Here is a 17615-nt window from a genome sequence, read left to right as displayed (position 1 = left end):
AGAGGGACCGGCCCGGGGGTGCAGGGTCTGGGTTCACCTGGGGGAACAGGAGCTGCTGGGGAGGGGGCAAATCTCCCTGCTGCCCCCGGCTCCGATTCCCCCCAGGACCCGGGAAAATCATGGTGCAGCGCGAACATTTCCCTCTTGCAGCATTTCTTCCTGACCCCCATACCGCAGGCAGAGCCTGCCCTGAAGCATGCAGCTGCCTGGCTCCTGGACCGTTCCTAACGACGTGGTTGCTCACAGCGCTGGCTGTAGCGGCAATGTGGAGTCACCAATGCATCCCCTTTCTGGGACAGGGGCCTCTGCAGACCCCTGGTCATGCGCGGGCACCGGTGCCAGCTTGGCCACGCTCAGCTCGGGCAGGAGCCGCGTGTGCCAGCCCTGCTGTCGCAGCTGCTGCACTGTTGCAGCGATGCAGCGCCCGGAGGTCACGCCAATGCCTGGTGCCCGGGGAGCGAGGCGGGCGGGGGTGCCCCGCATTCATCCTGGCCTTTCTTTGGGCGGCGGTGGCGGTATCGGAAAGCCATCCATTTGCCTTGCAGAGGCTGTCACGGGCCTGCTTCCCACCTCAAACGAAACCGTCACTCACCGCAGCTTTCCCGGACCCTAATTTATGGCCCCGATATTGGCTCACCGGCCGCGCGGAGCCTGACAAATGAGCTCCTTTTATTCCTTGGCTGAGTTCATTTAACTTTGTTGTCTGGGCGGCTTGGCCGGGGGTAGGAGTTTGGGTCCTGCATCCCCCCCCACCGCCGCCGGCATCTCCTCGAAGCAAAGCCTCGTTGCTCCCTGCAACGTTGCAGCTTCCCGGTCCCGGGACAGCTCAGGCGTCCCGCACAGAGCCCAGCAGCCCTGCTGTGGGCTGCTCCATCACGCCGCGGCTGGGGTGGGGGGTCTGGACCCAGCCAGGTGGCACCAGGCAGGGTGAGGGGGTCTCTGTTTCCCACAGGCTCCTCTGTGCACAAGAATGGGGCTCGGGGGGTTGCCGCTGCACCCATCCGCCTTCGCCGCCGGCACGCTCCCTGGGTGCAGAATCGGGGCCCTTGCGCTGAGCAGGGGCTGCAGACACGGGATACTGCTCTCCTGGGACGTCCCAGTCCCACCCTCCCTTGCATCACAAGGGGAGTGAGTTTGCTGGGGCTCAGCCCAGGTCCAGGGACCACCCCCCGCCTCCCTGCTGGCCCCAGACCCGAGCCGGGAGCCTCATCTCTGCCTCGGATGCTGCACGGACCCCAGGCGAGTGACGGCGGGGGGCAGTGGGGTGCAGCTCTGGGGCCGGCCCCTGCCCGGGGCTTTCAGGTCGGAGGAGATGGCTGACCCCCGCCCCGCACGCACACATGAAAATGGGCTGTCATTAATCTCGGGGGCGTCTCGGAGCGGCGGGGGCCTGCGGGGACAAAGGGACCTGTCGGGGCCCCGCAGAGTGATGGCTCCCTGCGCCGGGCTGGAGAGGCGCACAAAAGCCCATTCAGGAGGCGCAGCCATTGTGGGCCGACAATTAGCTCCGGCGTGATGGATGGAGGGGAATTATCGGCAGGGTCGGGAATGGCTGCGGGGGGGATGCAAAGCCCGGGGGAGGCCGGATCCTTCCATCCCATCCTGTGCCCGGCCCGGGGCACAGCCGCGTACAGGGTGCCATGGGGTTGCCATCCCCGAGCTGTGTCAAGGGGGTGGCAGCTGGCACCTGGGTGCATCCACTGAGGGCAGCTTTGCACCCACCCCACTGACCTCAGCACCCTAGCAGGCGCTGGATGCCCGCAGGAGGCTTGCTGGGAGCCCCTGGCAGCCAAGCACCCCGTTCCACCTCGTCACTCCTCCCTGCTCCACCCCAGAGGCAGCTGCATTGCTGCAGATTCGGAGCCTCCCCCTGCCCTGCCAGCCATGGCACGGACCCCCCTGGCCGGCATGCACCCCCTCCCACGTCGTGGGGGGCGGCACAGGGGTCGTGGCTTCGCAGGGCTTGGGGGAGGCAGCGGGTGGCTGGCACGAGGGCCCATTTCTCAGCGCGGCTCATCTCGGCGCCCCGCTGACAGATGGAAGGGGCTTAATTGCTCCGACAAGCAGCGAGCGGGACGCGGCGGCGGGTTCATTAGGGCTGACAGCGGGCGCATCAATCCGCCGTGGCCTCTGGGGGGGTCTGAAGGCCCAGTCCTCTGGTGCGGGGGGGCCTGCGAGGAACGGCCCCCGCGGCTTGGCTTAGCCCCTCACGGCCCCCCATCAGCACCGAGCCCCCTCTTCGTCGGCTCCCCGTCTGGCTACGTTGGGCCCCGTGTGCACGTGCACGCAACCTGGGTGCACACGGGAGTCCTTTCTAGTGGGGAAACGGAGCCGGGCGTGCAAGCCAATCCAGCTGCCCGTGTCCCTGCCCCCCCCCCTCCCCCCCAGCGCCCGGCAGCTGGTGATGGATGGCACCGGGGTCAAAGGGCACCGTCGGGGTCATGACCTGCTCAGACCTAACGAGGCAGCGCGGCCCAAGCTCACTTTCAAGCTTGCGGGTGGGGAGCTGGGGGGGCTGCCCTGTTGAGGGGGCTGCGCCTGTGAGCCAGGACCCCCCCCCCGTGCCCACGGGGGCTTCGGGCACATGTGTGCCCCCTGCCACCCCCTCGCCAGGACATGGGAGCAACACGCAGTCGGCTGGGTGGGGACCGGGGGGGCTCACCCACGTCTGTAGTTCACAACGAGGTGATGGATGGAGCTGGGTTGTGCACAGATGCGCACACACATGGGTGTCGTCCCCACCCCACATGGGGTGCACACATACCACATGAACATGCCCACACGCTCTGCTCCCCCATGCGCACACATGCACAAATGCACATTCACACGCACACTGCTCCTCCATAGACACACACCACACACGTGCACACACATACGTCCTCTGCTCCCCTATACACACATACACACACATACACATCCCCCACATATGCACACACATTTCTTCACATGCACAACACAATTTACACGCACACATACACACCCACACCTACAACACTGAACACACACACATGCACACACTGCTCCCCCATACACAAACACACTGGTCCCTCATACATGTACCACATGTGTGCACACATATATACACAAATGCACATACACATACACACACACTGCTCCCCCAGACACACACACACTCACACACTGATCCCCCAAATACACACACCACACACACACGTATACGCACACATACATGCTCTGCTCCCAACACACACACATGCACACACACAAACACATGTCCCCCATATACACTCATACACATTCTTTCACGTGCACAACACAATTTACACACATACACATACCTACACCTACAATACTGCACACACACACATGCACACACATGCTGCTTCCCCATATACACTAATATGCACAAGATAATGGATGAGATTTAAATAATTCCTCCCCAACATGCCTATAACACCCACCACACATGCGCGCGCGCACACACGCACACACACATTCCCTCATTTCCACAAACACACGTGCACATTCTCTTACAGGCAAAGAAAGAGAAGCAAAACCCCTGACACACTCCCCTAGGCAACAGGCAGACATAGTCACCCAGGCGTGGCCCACACACCAGAGCACACCCCCACATCATGCACACACACAGCCAGACACCCCCCCACATGCAGCCAGACACCACTCACATACCTAACTCCCAACCACACACCCATCCCCACAAACGCCCCTGTGCCCTGCCTCCCCCGCAGACTCTACACACCCTCCTAGAAACACATGTGACCTCTGCCCCTCCACACCCAGGTGTACAAACACACATGCACATGGGCGGGCAGAGGAACGCCCCCACTGGGTCACCCATTCAGAGTCACACGTGCACGCTGTCTCGCTCGGGTATCCCCACTCCAGAGAGGCACAGCACCTCTCTCCCCTGCATGCATGTGTGCATGCACACCTATGCGTGCGTGCGTGCGCACGCACACACACGAGCCGGGGCGGAGACACAAGGTCAAGCAATAAAAACTTTCAAGGTAAACATTGACATTCCTCCGCCCGGCTCCCACGCAGGGCTCCGGCTGCTGCTTCCGCTGCCCTCTCCCAGCCGCACCCCGCACGCGGCTCCGCAACCGGGGGCGAGAGATCTTCTTTGTCTCTGGACCGCAGCCACCTCTGGGGTGGAACGGCAGTCTTTACGATGCTACACAAGTGGCGATTTTTCGTGATTTTTCACAACGTCTACGTGAACGATTCGCAACGTGTACAAGCGCCCTAAGGCTGCAACGAGGCTCGCTGCCCACCCGAACCTGGCAGAAAACAAGCAGCCCTGGGAGGAACGTATCAGCTAGCACGGCCTTAAGCTACGCTGTGGCTGAGACACGGAGAAGTGCCTATAACCTGGGAGCATCACCCTAGCCCCAAAAAGGTCGCTCCTCCAAGCATCAGCTAGGCTTGTTCCTGCTGCGCTTGGGAGGGAGAACAGGTACAGAGGGGTTACCTGTGACCTAGTGCTCCACTGCACCCCCGGCTCCTTTCTCTGTGCACTTACAAGTGCACACGCATGCAGCACCCCAGCCACATGCTGAGTCCCCTCCCTGCCATGCTGAGGCCACCGCAGCCCGGTCTTTTCAACCAGGGAGCCACGGTTGCCCATGCCTGGCATGCCCCAGAGCCTGGCACAGCCCCCAGCCCTGAGCCAGGGGCCTGCCCAGATGCCTGGTAAAGGGGCTGTAGCCGGGCAGGCTCCATTTCACCACCCCTGGGAGGCAGCTCCTGCTTTGAGGCTGTTTCACACTTGGGCATCTTCAAAGCCCCTGGGCAGGTCCTGCTCCCCTCCCACTGCAAGGAGGGGGCCTGCGGGAGCAGGAAGAACCAGTTTCATGGCCCAGCGCTTGGATAAATATTGCTACAAAGGAGGGTCATAAATCCCCTGCGCCTCGCCAAGCCCCCTCCGCCGGCCAGCAGCTGCTCTGTCTGCCCCCAGCCCAGCCCCCAGCCCCAGCTTTGCCCCCCGTTGTGTGCCACATGCTCCCTCCCCCCTGCTGCCATGCCCAGGGAGGAGTATCCACCCCCTGGCCGGCTCCACGTGCTCCCCGTGCCCACGCCGACCTCCCAGTGCTGGAACAGACCTGGAGCAACAGATGCTTTGTGTAGGTCCTACACAAACGACCGCCCTCAATACATCTGCTCCCAGGACAACAGCCGTGCATGGACCTTTCCAGAGCCCTTCACAGGAGAGTGAACCGGGCTGAAATGCAGCCACCTCTGGGGTGGAACGCGGCAGGCGCAGCAGCTTCGGCCAGGATGCGTGACTCCGGGCACGCGGCCAGGACACGGGCACGAAGCCCCCAAGAGCTGGGGTTTCAGGATCCGGGGTTGGGGGAGCAGAGACAACACTGTCCAGCACAAAGCCTGGCGCAAGCAGAGAGGCTGCTGGGTAATTAGCATCCAGCGTTGGAGTTAATTAGCTCTGGAGAGAGAGATAACGAACCTGCACAGCTGCCCCTGTGTCTTGTCTCTCCCCTGTGATGGCCAACCCCTGCGTGACACGAGTCTGCCGGGTCTCGGCCGCAGCCCAGGCACCCTCCTGGCAGAGAGCAAGCACCAAAGGGGATGTGTGTGTGTGTGGGGGGGTATGGTGGGGGGGGGGATGTATAGGCAGATGTGGCAGGGGGGGGGGTTGTGGGGGTGTGGGGGGGGGGGGGGGTGATACCCCCCCCCAGCAGAGCAGGCCCCTCCGCCCGCCCTGCAAGCCCGCCTGGCCTTTCCCCGTTAATTAGCAAAGCATTAACCTCTGCCTGGGGTTGATGCGCTATCGAGCGGCGTGTTCATTAATCCAGATGCTGGCAAAGAGCCCTAATTAATCCGGCCCCGTACGCGGGGGCCCGTAATTGTTCCCGGCCGGCTGGGGAGGGGGGAGAGAGGGCAAAGGTTAAAGCATTTATCGAGTCCCCGCGATTGCGGCAGCGGCCTGGTTTCCCCGCTGGGGGCTGATAACACGGCCGCACTGATTTCCGATGAGGGGGCAGCTGTCCGTCAGGGACGGCGCAGCCCCCCCGGCCTCCCGGCGCGGCTGGGACGTGACTCCGAGCTCCCAACCGCAGCCCCCTCTTATCCCAGCCCTCGTTGCACCGGTTAGAGCAGAGCCAGCATCCCCAGAGCACCCTCATTTTAGCCCGCGGGCCAGAGCCTGGAGACGGACGCTGGCGGCGCTGCGGCACCCCAGGCTGCTCCCCCTTGCCCGTACCTCGCTTCTGCATGAAGCCGAAGAGGTCGTCCAGGAACTCCTTTCGCTTGGGGTCGTCGTCCAGCTCGTACAGCTGCAGGGGAGAGAGGAACAGGGGTCAGCCTGGCGGGGCCGGGCACGGGGGATAGGGGAAGGCGCTTTCTGCTGCACGCCCTGTGCCCTCCACTGCCAGCGGGGAGTCTCCGAGTGCTGACACGGGTCTGGGCTTGAGCCCCTCCAGCGGAGAAGGGCTGTGAGCCCAGGCAGGACTCCAGCTTCTTGGGCAAGTGCCCAGGGCTGCAGCTTCCTGCCCCATCCGCCTCCCTGGTGCCCGAGTCTGCCTCCCCCATCGCCCAGCGCTGACCCTGGCTTGGATTCCCCGCTGGCTGCATCGAGACCACAGCACCGGGACCTCAGCGCCCGCCCAGGTGCCCATCCCTGCTCTTGGACCTGGGCTGTGGCGCTCACTCCCTACCACTGCAGCCTGTGCTGTCTCCAGCGCCCGGTGCCCCGGCACCTGCTGCCCGTGGAGAATCTGTCACGGTGCTAAAGCGTGGCCAGCATCCAGCTCACCGCTGGCCTGGCAGCCAGCCCGACGCTGGTGCCGTGCCAGCCCTTTGAATGCCCTGCCGTAGGGCGCCAGGGCACCATGCCATGCTCAGGGCAGCTCCTGTGCTCCCAGCTGCAGGCTGGCGAAAGGCTTAGATACCCCCGAGGTGCTCAGACACCCCAGCACGGGGGAGGCTAGACAGAGAGACAGGCAGGCTGTGAGGACAGATGGGAAGGGACATACCTTGGGTGTATGGGGGTGGACAGAGAGAAGGGCTGGACCTGCAGACAGACAGGTGGATGGGTGAGCTGTATGATAATAACAGATGAGCGGATGGATGGGTGGATGGACGGACAGACACAGACTCCCCTTCTCTTTCCCACATCCCAGGAGACAGGGGATTTTTCAGAGTCGCGACCCCGAGCCACCCACCCCGAACGTCACGGTGCAGCATCACAACAGGAAGACAGAGCCCAAGCAATTGTGGGCACAGCTGTCATGACACGGGGACACGGCAGCCACAGGAAAGGGACCTTGTCATGTCCTCGTGTGGCCACCACGGAGCAGGAGCAAAGCCGTACCCTGCCGTCACATCATGTCATGACATGAGGCATGATTGTCACGACAGGGTTTGCAGCTATTGTGACATGGGGAGTCTAGCTCAGCTTGGACATGCATGTAGCCATCCTCACGTCCCAGGGCAGCTATTGTGAGGTGAACCCCCAACTTTTGTGTCACGGGGTACCACTATCATGATATAAGCCACAGTGATCGTGACACACACCTATTATGCCACATTGTGACTATCGCCACATGGACAGCAAGGGCCATGCCTATACCATGCTATGACATGACCATCACGGCATGGCACCGTGGCATGCACCCATTGCAATGTGTCATAGCAGGAGGTGCTGTCATGACATGATGCTGCTATCATGCTGTTAACTGGGCGCATCAGATGATGACATGTGGCTATCGTGGCATAGTACTACTGTCACGACATGGCACGGCTATCACGCAGTGGCTGACCAATCATGACGTGAGCCGGTAACGTGTGGCTATCATGGCATCTCATTGTTGTCATGACATGGCACTGTTATCATGACCCAGGCTGCACCAATCACGCCATGCACCCATTGCAACATGCATCTATCATGCTCATTGCCACTGTCATGACATGGGGGCTGCTGTCATGATAATGGGCTGTGGCAATCATGCCATGTGCCTGCTACGGCATGTGGCTATTGCGCCATGGGCAGTGATATCATAACATGGGGCTGTGACAACCGCAAGGTGGGGGCACGACTGCTGTGCTTGGCCACCCGCATGCTCTGGGGCAGCCTCCACATCACAGGGACACAAGTGTCATCCCCAGAGGGCAAAGGACAAGCCAAACCCCACGCAGCGAGATCACTGAGCTCCGTGCCCGTCCATCAGCCACCCCAAAAGCCCCAGCCCAGCCGATGCTGCCTCTGCCTGGGGCTCCTGGCAGCTGGGCTGTTTGCTCAGCGGGGTCAGAGCCCTTTGCTAAGGCCCGGTGCCAGCCAGGCTGCTGACACCGTCTGGCAGGGAAGGCTGCCCTGGGTACACACACGGGGAATCCCCCAACAGGGCTGAGAAAGGGTCTGGCCAGGAGCTGGGTGTCGGGCCCGGCTGGCAGAGAGCACGGGGCTTCCCATGGGAAGCTGTGACGCTCCGATCCCTCGGGAACCTACAGATCAGGGTAGCCCTGTGCTGGGACTGCGTCTGCAAAGGCAGGGGACGAGTTTGCTGTCCATACGCCGAGCTGTTGGGGAGCTGTGGAGCGGCCTTGTTCCTCCCCAGAGGTGGCTGCATGCCAGGGGAGTGGAGCAAGGGGGTCTCTGGGCACACACGGTGCTTGGAAAAGTACCCCAGCACCAGCAGGAGGGACCAGAGCAGCGTCCAGCTTGGACCCCTCTGAGTAATGAAGGAACGAATCCCCCCACTGCCGGGGTGGGTTAGGGTTAGGGTTAGGGTCCTTCCTCCCAGACCTCTCCGGACAGGGTGAACAGCACCTCTGCCATCAAGGCGCTGAGCGCTTTCCTGAGGGGTCCCTTCCTTTCACCCCAACCATCCTGCTGCAGCTCTTCCCCACAGCATGGAGCTGCTTCATCATTTCAAGACATGATTTGATGCCCCGGTGTCGTGCTGTCCTGCTCCCTACAGTGCCATCTGCCCAACCAGGCCCTGCCAGCCTCCCCCCACACCTGAGCTCTGGAGGAGCCTGCACATCTGGCACTGCTGCGGAGTGTGTGCACAGCTGGATGGCGGCAGAGGCATCATTGCGGGTAGGGGGCACTGCAGCCAAGGGTAGGGAGCTGTGGGGCACAAGTCGAGGTACCGGCACGGGGATTTCGGAGCCAGGGCATGGGGCCAGCCAGAAAGGGAGCAGGCGGAGAAGCTGGCTGGGGAAAGAAGGGGGATGGCAGAATCACGGGGTAGCTGGGCTGCCGGGCCCCTCCGGAGGTCACATGTAGTGCAAGCCCCGGCCTGAGGCAGGACCAGCCCTGTCCAAACCATCCCAGGCACATCCTTGTCTGACCTGTTCCTAAAACGACACCGTCACCCCACGGCACAGCTACCAGGCCCACTGCCCAGGGACACCAAGACCCCCAAACCTGCCCCAGGTAAAGCCAGGGGATGAAGGCATCAGTGTCCTGCTGTTGCATGGGGGGTTAACATACACTCCAGAGACCCCAGATAGAAGTCGTGCCCCCAGTACAGAGGAAGGCAAATCCCCCAGTCTGGACCAGTCTGACCAGGGGGGGAAATCCCTTCTTGTCCCCAGTGCAGCATTGGGCTGAGCCTGAGCACGGGGGCAAGACCCTCCAGCCAGGCCCCTGCGGGGTTGGTGCCAGCAGGAGCATTGGCACAGCCCAGCCCCAGCCCCAGCCTGGGCTGCAGCAGCACCAGCACCTCTGGGGGAGGCTTAAACCCTCCCCATGTAGCAGCAAGAGGGGAAAATAATTCCTTCCTGACCCCACGTGGCAAACAGCAAAGCCCAGAAACCGGGGAAGCACCAGGAACCCTCCACCTTGCCCTGCAGCCCGGGACAGCAAGCAGAGCCCACCCCTCACCCCCTAACTGCCCAGCCAGAGCTCCCCCGGCTCTGCCCCTCCGTGACCTTGTCCCAGAGGCTGTGACCTTCTGGCACGACGAAGCCGGCGGTGGAGCTCTGCTCCCTTCTCCTGCTGCTGAGCATGGTCCTCTCCCCAGACTGCCCAGGGAAGGGGGGACTCGCCCGCGCTGGAGGTGTCCAGGAGAGGTTGGGCAGCCATTGGGCAGGGATGATCTGGGTGCAGCGATGCCCATGCTCTGCTGTGGGGATTTCCCAGGCTTCTGGGCTGTGCTGGTTGCCCCCTTACCCCTTTTTTGCTCCATGTGTCAGGGGGTTTGAAGCCTCCCTCAGGGGCACGGGGAGCCCTCTGGGCTCCTATGAGCATCCCACTGCCCCAGGGACAGGGCTCCTGTCATGTCCCAGCGCTCAGCGTGGGGGCCCTGGGCTCTCAAATGCTGCTCTCTGCAGAATATCCCAGGCATCATGGCTCGACTGTGGTGCAGAAATATCTAACACCAGCACCGGGACCAGCTCTGTGTGCCTCTGTGTCTTGGGGCCTTTCCAGCAATGTTGGGGACTTTTCCCAGCCAGCTCCCAGGAGATGGGTTGGGGCCAGGGGCTTGTGATACACAGCGGGGGTGAGACACACTGGTTCATTGCACACCTGTGTGGGGCAGCTGGCACGGCAGGAAGACCCAGAACCAGGGGTGCTGGTGCCCGGGGAGTGCCAGGACCACCAGGTATCCTTCGGCCACCTACATCCTTCATTGCTCCAGATCCCCACATGTATTCTTCCACCACCAACCCCCACCGCTGCCGGGATCCCCACAGGTGCCCAGAAGGGCACTCACCTGTGTGCAAACCCCGGACTTTAGAGCTGTCCTGGGGACAAATATTTGCATTGGCTAGTGGGGGAAGGGAGGGAGGTGGAAGGGGACTGTGCCCCAGGCAGAGAGAGTGCCCCCCTCCCCCCCACTCCCCAAGCCTCCAGCAGGTAGCAGGAGCCTTGGACCTGGCAGACTGGGATGGCACCGACCCTGAGAGCAGGCAGGGGATGAAGGGGTTAATGCCAGGGCTGCTGAGATCTCCCCTCCAAGCACTGACCAGGGCTGCACTTGCTTTGCAGGGAGCTGATGATCTGGGGGGGAGTGCAGCACGGCAGTGCCAACCTCTGCAAAGGGGCCATGGCAGTCTCTTTCCAGAAACGTGCCAGGGATGGGGCTTCCACCCCAGAAGAGGCTGGAGCCCAGGGGGTGCGCCCGGTCCCAGGGCCACCGTGCTGGACCAAAGGCTCTGCTGTGGCCAGCACCGAGACTCCCTGCTGGCCTGGCACTGCTACCAGGCAGCACGGAAACCACGCCAGCCACCAGCTGGGTGCCCCAGTGTCCTGGGAGGCCCCTGCAAGGTCCAGACTAAGACATTTCTGATCCGGGCTGCATGCAATGGATGTGCTCATGAATGGGCTTTGGGGAAGCTGCTGCCTGGGTGCATTTCCCTGCTCTGCTATGCCCCATGCCTGCATATGACAGGGCGGCGGAGCCCCCTGCATCCTAGAGGAGAGGAGGCTCCTGGCTGCTGTCTAGTGGGAGGCTGCGGTGGAAGGGGATGCTTGACCCAGGACCTATCGATGATACGATAAGCACAGGTTGTCCCATGTCACCGAGGAGTGATGGATGGGAGACACAGCTGATTGATGGGCCGGAGGCACGGAGGGGAGGCAGGTGTAAGGACAATGGTGCAGGTGCCTCTGCAGGGCTCAGCACAGCTGGCTCAGCCATGCCAGTGGGCATGGGCAATGGGTTTGCCAAGCCCCTTCCCCTCAGCCTCAGCAGGACCAGGCCACGCTTGCTGCTGGGCAGCTTTGCAGTGAGGGACCCAGAGCAGGCAGTGGGGTAAGCGTGCACGGTGCACCACATACGCTTGTTAGTGCATCTGTGAGCTGTATGTGCATGAGCACGTATGTGTCCATGTGTGCTAGCATGTCTGTGAGCACTGGGTGTACCAGCCACATGTGGATATAAGCAAGTGAGTGTAGGCACGCATACATGCATCTCAGGGGATCTGCGGTGGGTGCGTGCCAGTGGATCTGTGATACCATTTGTGCATCATGAGAGTGTGTGCATGTGGGGCATGTGCATGCTAGTCTGTGGGTGTGAGCAAATCTCTGAGGCTGTGTGCACACATATCATATAGTCATAGAGACATGGGGCTGGAAAGGACCGCTGGAGATCACATCTAGTCCAAGCCCTGCCTGAGGCAGGATCAGCCCTGTGCAAACCAGCCCGGACAAACCCATTGTCCGACCTCTGAGCAAAACTACCAGCAACCCTGACACAGCCCACGCATCACACCTGCCCCTGCCCCAGGGAAAGCGGGGGGACCGCGGCAACCAACGTCCTGCTGCTGCAAAGGGGGTTCACAGATGCTCCTGTGCCCCTGCTGCAGAGGAAGGCAAACCCCCCAGTCCAGACCAGTCTGAGCAGGGTAGAAATCCCTCTTGACCCCAATTTAGAGTTGGTCTGACCCTGAGCAGAGGGGCAAGACCCTCCAGCCAGGACCCTGTGGGTTGGTGCCAGCAGGTCGTATAATAGTGAATGTTGGTGGTGGGACGTGTGACAGTGAACATATATGATGTGTGTATTGGCGGTGGTATATGCATGCGATAGTGAATGTGTGTTGCTAGGGGTACGTGTGTGCAATAGTGAACATGTGCACTGGTGGTGATGTGTGTGTGACAATGAATGTGTGGGGGCTGAAGGTGGAACATGCATGTCCTAGTGTGTGGTGGCATTGGCGGTGGTGCCTGTGTGTGCTGGTGGTGACAGGTGCATGGCTGGGCGGGCGGTGGGACGCACGTGCCTTGGCAGTGTTGCATGTACGTGTTGGGCAGGTGTCCCAAACCTCGCCCTTCCCCTTCTCAGTGCCAGAGGAAGAGGACCGCCCGCGGCGTGTCAGCAAAGGGCATCAGACCGTGTCAGAACGGACCTAGATGTGCTGCACCCGGGACCTGCTTTGGACTTGCCCCCGGTCCTGCAGCAGGGAGACCGCGCCGGCTGTCTGGACAGCCCGCCAGGAAACCCCAGCACATTGTTGGCAGGACACCAAGGCCACGGGCCTCAGCGTGACCCCAAACCCTGGACCGATGCCTGCACCAGAGCACAGGATGCCGGGAGGGGGGGGACAGAGAGGACCAAAGCGCTGGATCAATGCCCTGGCCATAAAAGTCAGAGCCCTGGCAGAAAAAATGAGCGCGGATCGAAGGGCCGATAGAGGCGGCCGGCGGAGGATGAAGAACCATTGAAAAGAAACAAAAGTGGGCAAGCAGGGATGGATGGCCAGGCCGTGCACAAAGGAGCTGGCGCCGCACCCTGGCCCCGACAAAACAGAGTCGTTTAAAAACCAATTACCCTAGCGCACGCCATGGCAGGTCCCCCCTCCCTGCTGGACATAACTCACCCGCATCCGCAGGATGGGGGTGCAGAGGGTGCACAGAGCCAGGCGGGCAAGGGTCAAGGTTTCCCTGAGCCCCGCGGCAGCGGGAGGGGAGCCCGGAGGCAATGGCAGAGAGGCTGGGTGAGCCTGGCACCCAGGTGGCTCAGCAGCACCCTAGGCCAGTGTGGAGCAGAGCTCTGTAACAACTCGTGTCATACGCAGGGATGGGGCATATGAGCAGAGCTAACCCCAGGTCAAGACAGCCAAAGATTGCCAGCCCTGTCCCTCAGCCTGCTTTGCCGCAGGACACGGACCCACGGTGCTGGACGCATGCCTGCCCGGTTCAGTGTCAACGTGGGGGTTCACCATCTCCATCTCCAGCTAGGCTGGTGCACAGGCCAGGCTGGCTCCAGGCCGATGGCTGGGTCATGCCATGTCCTGCACTGGGGAACTCCACCGGAGCTGCAGAGGACACGGACCAGGACACATCTGCAGGTGCTTTGAGAGCAAATAACACCTCCCGAAGCTCTGAGCGCGGACTTGGACAGGGGAGCTCGGTGCACGCACAGAGAGAGCTGGGTTTGTACAGCACCTGGCGCGAGAGGGGCAGGGAGCACACCGAATAATAGCAACTGAGCTACCAGCTGCCTTGGCGGCAATGTCACTAATAGGGATGGAGGTGGGAAGAGGCCTCCAGGCCACAGACCCCTGGGCTGACAGCTAGCTGGACCCCCAGAAACACAAGAGGCCATGTCCCTTCCCGTGCTGGAGGCTGGTCTCTGGGCAGAAGCCAGACCCCGCGGCAGGAGCTCCTGCTCCTGCTCCCTTGGCCCAGTCCTGCTGTGCTCAGTGTCTCCGGTGAGAGGGAGGGAGGGAGGGAGACCCCCCTGCTCCAGCAGCAAGGCCAACCTGGGAACCAGCCACGCGCTCATGGGGAAATGCCTTCCGGGCCCCGGAGCACGGGGCGTCCGGACACGGCCCCCGCAAGGATTGCGTTTCCTTCCTCCCGGCCCCGCCGCCAGCCCACAACGCTCCGCTGGTTCCCCATAAACCTGTCTCGGCGCCGTTCCAGGCCCCTGCCCTGCTGCTGGTCCGGAGGACTCCCTACCTGGCTGTGTTTGGAGCTGGAGCAACACCAGCATATCCCATTTGCCCCGTGAAGATGACTCGGACACCCCCAGCCTGGCTCAGGTATAGGAACATAAGGACATCAGCAGTGCCAGGCTGGTCCATCTCGCCCCCCTCCTGCTCCCATCCTGTGGCAGGGGTGGATGCTATAAAGGGAGAGCATCGAAACGGGCTTCTCTAGAGTGATCTAACCCCTATTCAATACCATCCCACTAGTGTCCACCATTATGGGTTCAGAGATGCCAGAGGAAACATCTCCACCTGTTCTGTTCAAGAGCCATCAGTAGATCCAGCATCCACGAATGTGTCCAGGCCCTTGTTCTCTGCCTTCCCCCCTCCTGCGGCGAGGAATTCCACAAGTTAACGACACGTTGAGTAAAACAGTCCTTTTCGCTTGTTAGTCTTAAACCCGCCACCTACTCATGTCAGCGGGTATCCTGGGAAATGGTGAACAACAGTTCCCTGGTCACTTGGTCCACAACCTTCATGGTTTTATAGACCTCTGTCCTATCCCCCTTCAGCCTTCTCCTCTCCAAAGAGTCCTGGGTTTTTTTAGTCTCTCCTGGGCTGGCAACTGCTCCAGGCCCCCGATCATCTTGTTTGCCATTCTCTGGACTTCTTCTAATTCTACTACATCCCTTTTGAGATGTGGCCAGGACTGCACACAAGCGCACAAGCTAAGCTTGTTCCACCCCAGGCGGCAGAAAGCACAAAGGAGCCTGTTAGCAAATGGAACATGGGGGCACCCTGGGCACATGAGCGTGCCTGGTTGTGTGTTGGTGCACACGTGTGTTGGTAGCAGTGATGCTGTGTGGCCTTGCAGCTGCTGCAAGCTGATGAATGCATGCATGTGGGGGTGTGTTGGTGTCTGCGTGTGCTAGTGTTCGCTGTGTGCATGGGCTGGCAGACAGGGATGTGGCAGTGGGAGTTGTCTGCTGGGAGCTTTTGTTGGAGAATGGGTGAGTGTGTGTGTGCAAGTGCATGCAAATGTGTGCACATGTGTGTTAGTGAGCTGGGGAGTGTATGTGAAGGAGTGCAAGTGTGTGTGCTGGTGAACATGCTGGTGAGTGGGTCAGCAGCCAGATATGGGTAAGAAGGTATGTGCGAGTGTACCGATGAATGCATGAGTGAGTGCATGTATGCACACAGCCGTGTGTGTGGGCTAGTGAACCAGAGACTGCTGGGGATGGGGGAGTGTGTGCTGGGAAGTGCACTAGTGAGTGTGCCAGCGAGAGTGAGGGGGTGAGTGTGTATGTGTGCTGGTGAATGGGTAAGTACTGATGAGTGTATGTGCTGGTGAATAGGTGAGCATGAATGTGTGTGTGTGCTGGTGAACAAGTGAGTATGGGTGAGTGTGTGCTCTGGTGAGTGTGTGTGTGTGCTAGTGAATGGGTGTGGGGGTGAGTGCATGTGCTGGTGAATATGTGCATGGTGGTGAATGGGTGTGCGTGCGTGCGTGCTGGTGAACAGGTGAGTGATGGGTGCTGGGACCAGGCAGGCTCCCAGCACGCGCCCCCCTTTCTTGGCTACCCCAGCCCAGAGGGGCCAAACTGGTGATGGGCGTCACGCACTCAGGCACAAGTCTGGGGCTGGCTGGAGGGAAGATCCTCTGTGTGCCCGGTCATGCCGAGCCTCAAGGAGCTACGGATGGGGCCCCCTTCACCTCCCAGCGAAGTGCGGGCACCTCTGGGCACAGCACGGCGGCTCTTCCGCGGCGCGCTTCACCGGCGCTGGGAACGAGGTGACGACGGAGCCCGTGTCTGGCTAGGAGCACAAAGGAGGAAGGACAGGACCCCCGGAGCTGGAAGCCGGCCAAGCCGCCAGTGCTTGCAAAACCTGCCCCCAAGGCTCAGGGTCAAGGTTCCCGGGCAGAAATGAGCACGAGGCCACGGATGGCGCCGGGAGCTCATGGCTCTCCCCAGCGTGGCTGCGCACAGAGGGGCACGGCCAGGGGAGAGGCGGGTGTGGGGGACAAGCTACACCTCTCCCTTGCTATCTCCCACCTGGAGCCCTGCAGCCTGCTCCCAGCCAGCACCTAGGCTCCTGCTCCCCTCCCCAGCGCTGGCCGTGGACCTTTCCCAGCTTTTGGGCAATGAGACTGGAACACAGATCCAGACGCCCCCAGACCCCAAAGCACCTGCCTCATGGCTGGTCCTGGCCAAGATAGCCGTGGCACAGACAGGTCCCGGGGTGCCAGCGACTGGCTGAGCTGTGCCCAGGATGAGGGTGTTTCTCTGTGCCACTGCCCAGCCCCGACGTGTTCTTCCCAGAGTCTTTTTGCTCGATCGGCCACGTCTCTGATGAATGAAGCCCATGTCTTTGATTCGGGGGGAAAACCCTTCCTGACCCCAGCTCTTCTCCGTGAGCAAGGGGCCAAACTCAGCCAGAGCCAGCCCTGGGTGTATTCTTCAGTGTGCAGGAGCGGTTGGCACGTGACGATGGGCACAATGCCCAGAAGAGCAGGCACAAATGTGTGCATGCATGAGCACACACATGCATGCTCACAGATGCACACAAACATGTGTGTGTGCGCACACAGGCAAGCAAACACACATGTGCATGTACATACTATGCAGATACAGGCATGGGTTACATGCACACACACATGTGCATGCACGTATTAGCACACAAACATGTGTGTTCATGTATATGACAGGTGTACAAATACATGTGTGCATGTACATAGTGTGCAAACACACATGGGCCCAGACTACATGCCCACCAACACATGGGTGCATATACTATTACACAAACACATGTATGCATGTACACAGCAGGTATACAAATATATGTGTGCATGTTCTTAGTGTGCAAACACACAGAGGCATGGACTATGTGCCCATGCACATGTGGGTTCACGTACTACTACATGAACACACATGTGCATGTACATGGCAGGCGTACAAACACGTGTGAGCATGCACACACATGCCCAGCCCCCAGGCAGTTGTGCAAGCCCCCTGCGGCGGTGGCGGTCGCGGCAGGCGGTGACCTCTGAGCGGGCCCTTTTTAATCGCGGGCGTATTGATATAATTAGTAACTCATTTAACGCCATCGATGGAGCGATATTCCTCTATAAACACCAATATTAAACTGTCAAGGCCCAGGATCGATACCCCACCCGCAGCTCCCCCTGCCCCTGCTAACGACCCATGCTGGGACGCAGACAGGCAGCCTCTTCATTAGCCTCCGCAAGCCACTGCACCCCCCCAGGCTGCCCCCCACCTAGTGCCAAGCTGCCCTCT

General features: G+C 61.0%; 1 protein-coding gene across 1 annotated transcript in view; it reads right to left on the bottom strand.

Moving 5' to 3' along the window:
- Positions 1–17615, bottom strand: part of ARID3C (AT-rich interaction domain 3C) — a 59244-nt gene that overhangs the window by 6273 nt on the left and 35356 nt on the right. The window contains exon 3 of the mRNA XM_006026567.1: positions 6203–6275. Coding sequence (XP_006026629.1) covers positions 6203–6275 — 73 coding nt within the window. The remainder of the gene's footprint in view (positions 1–6202; positions 6276–17615) is intronic.

Source organism: Alligator sinensis, unplaced genomic scaffold (genome assembly GCF_000455745.1).
Source record: "Alligator sinensis unplaced genomic scaffold, ASM45574v1 scaffold783_1, whole genome shotgun sequence".
NCBI classification, from domain to species: Eukaryota; Metazoa; Chordata; order Crocodylia; family Alligatoridae; genus Alligator; species Alligator sinensis.
This window is presented reverse-complemented; position numbering and strand designations above follow the sequence as displayed.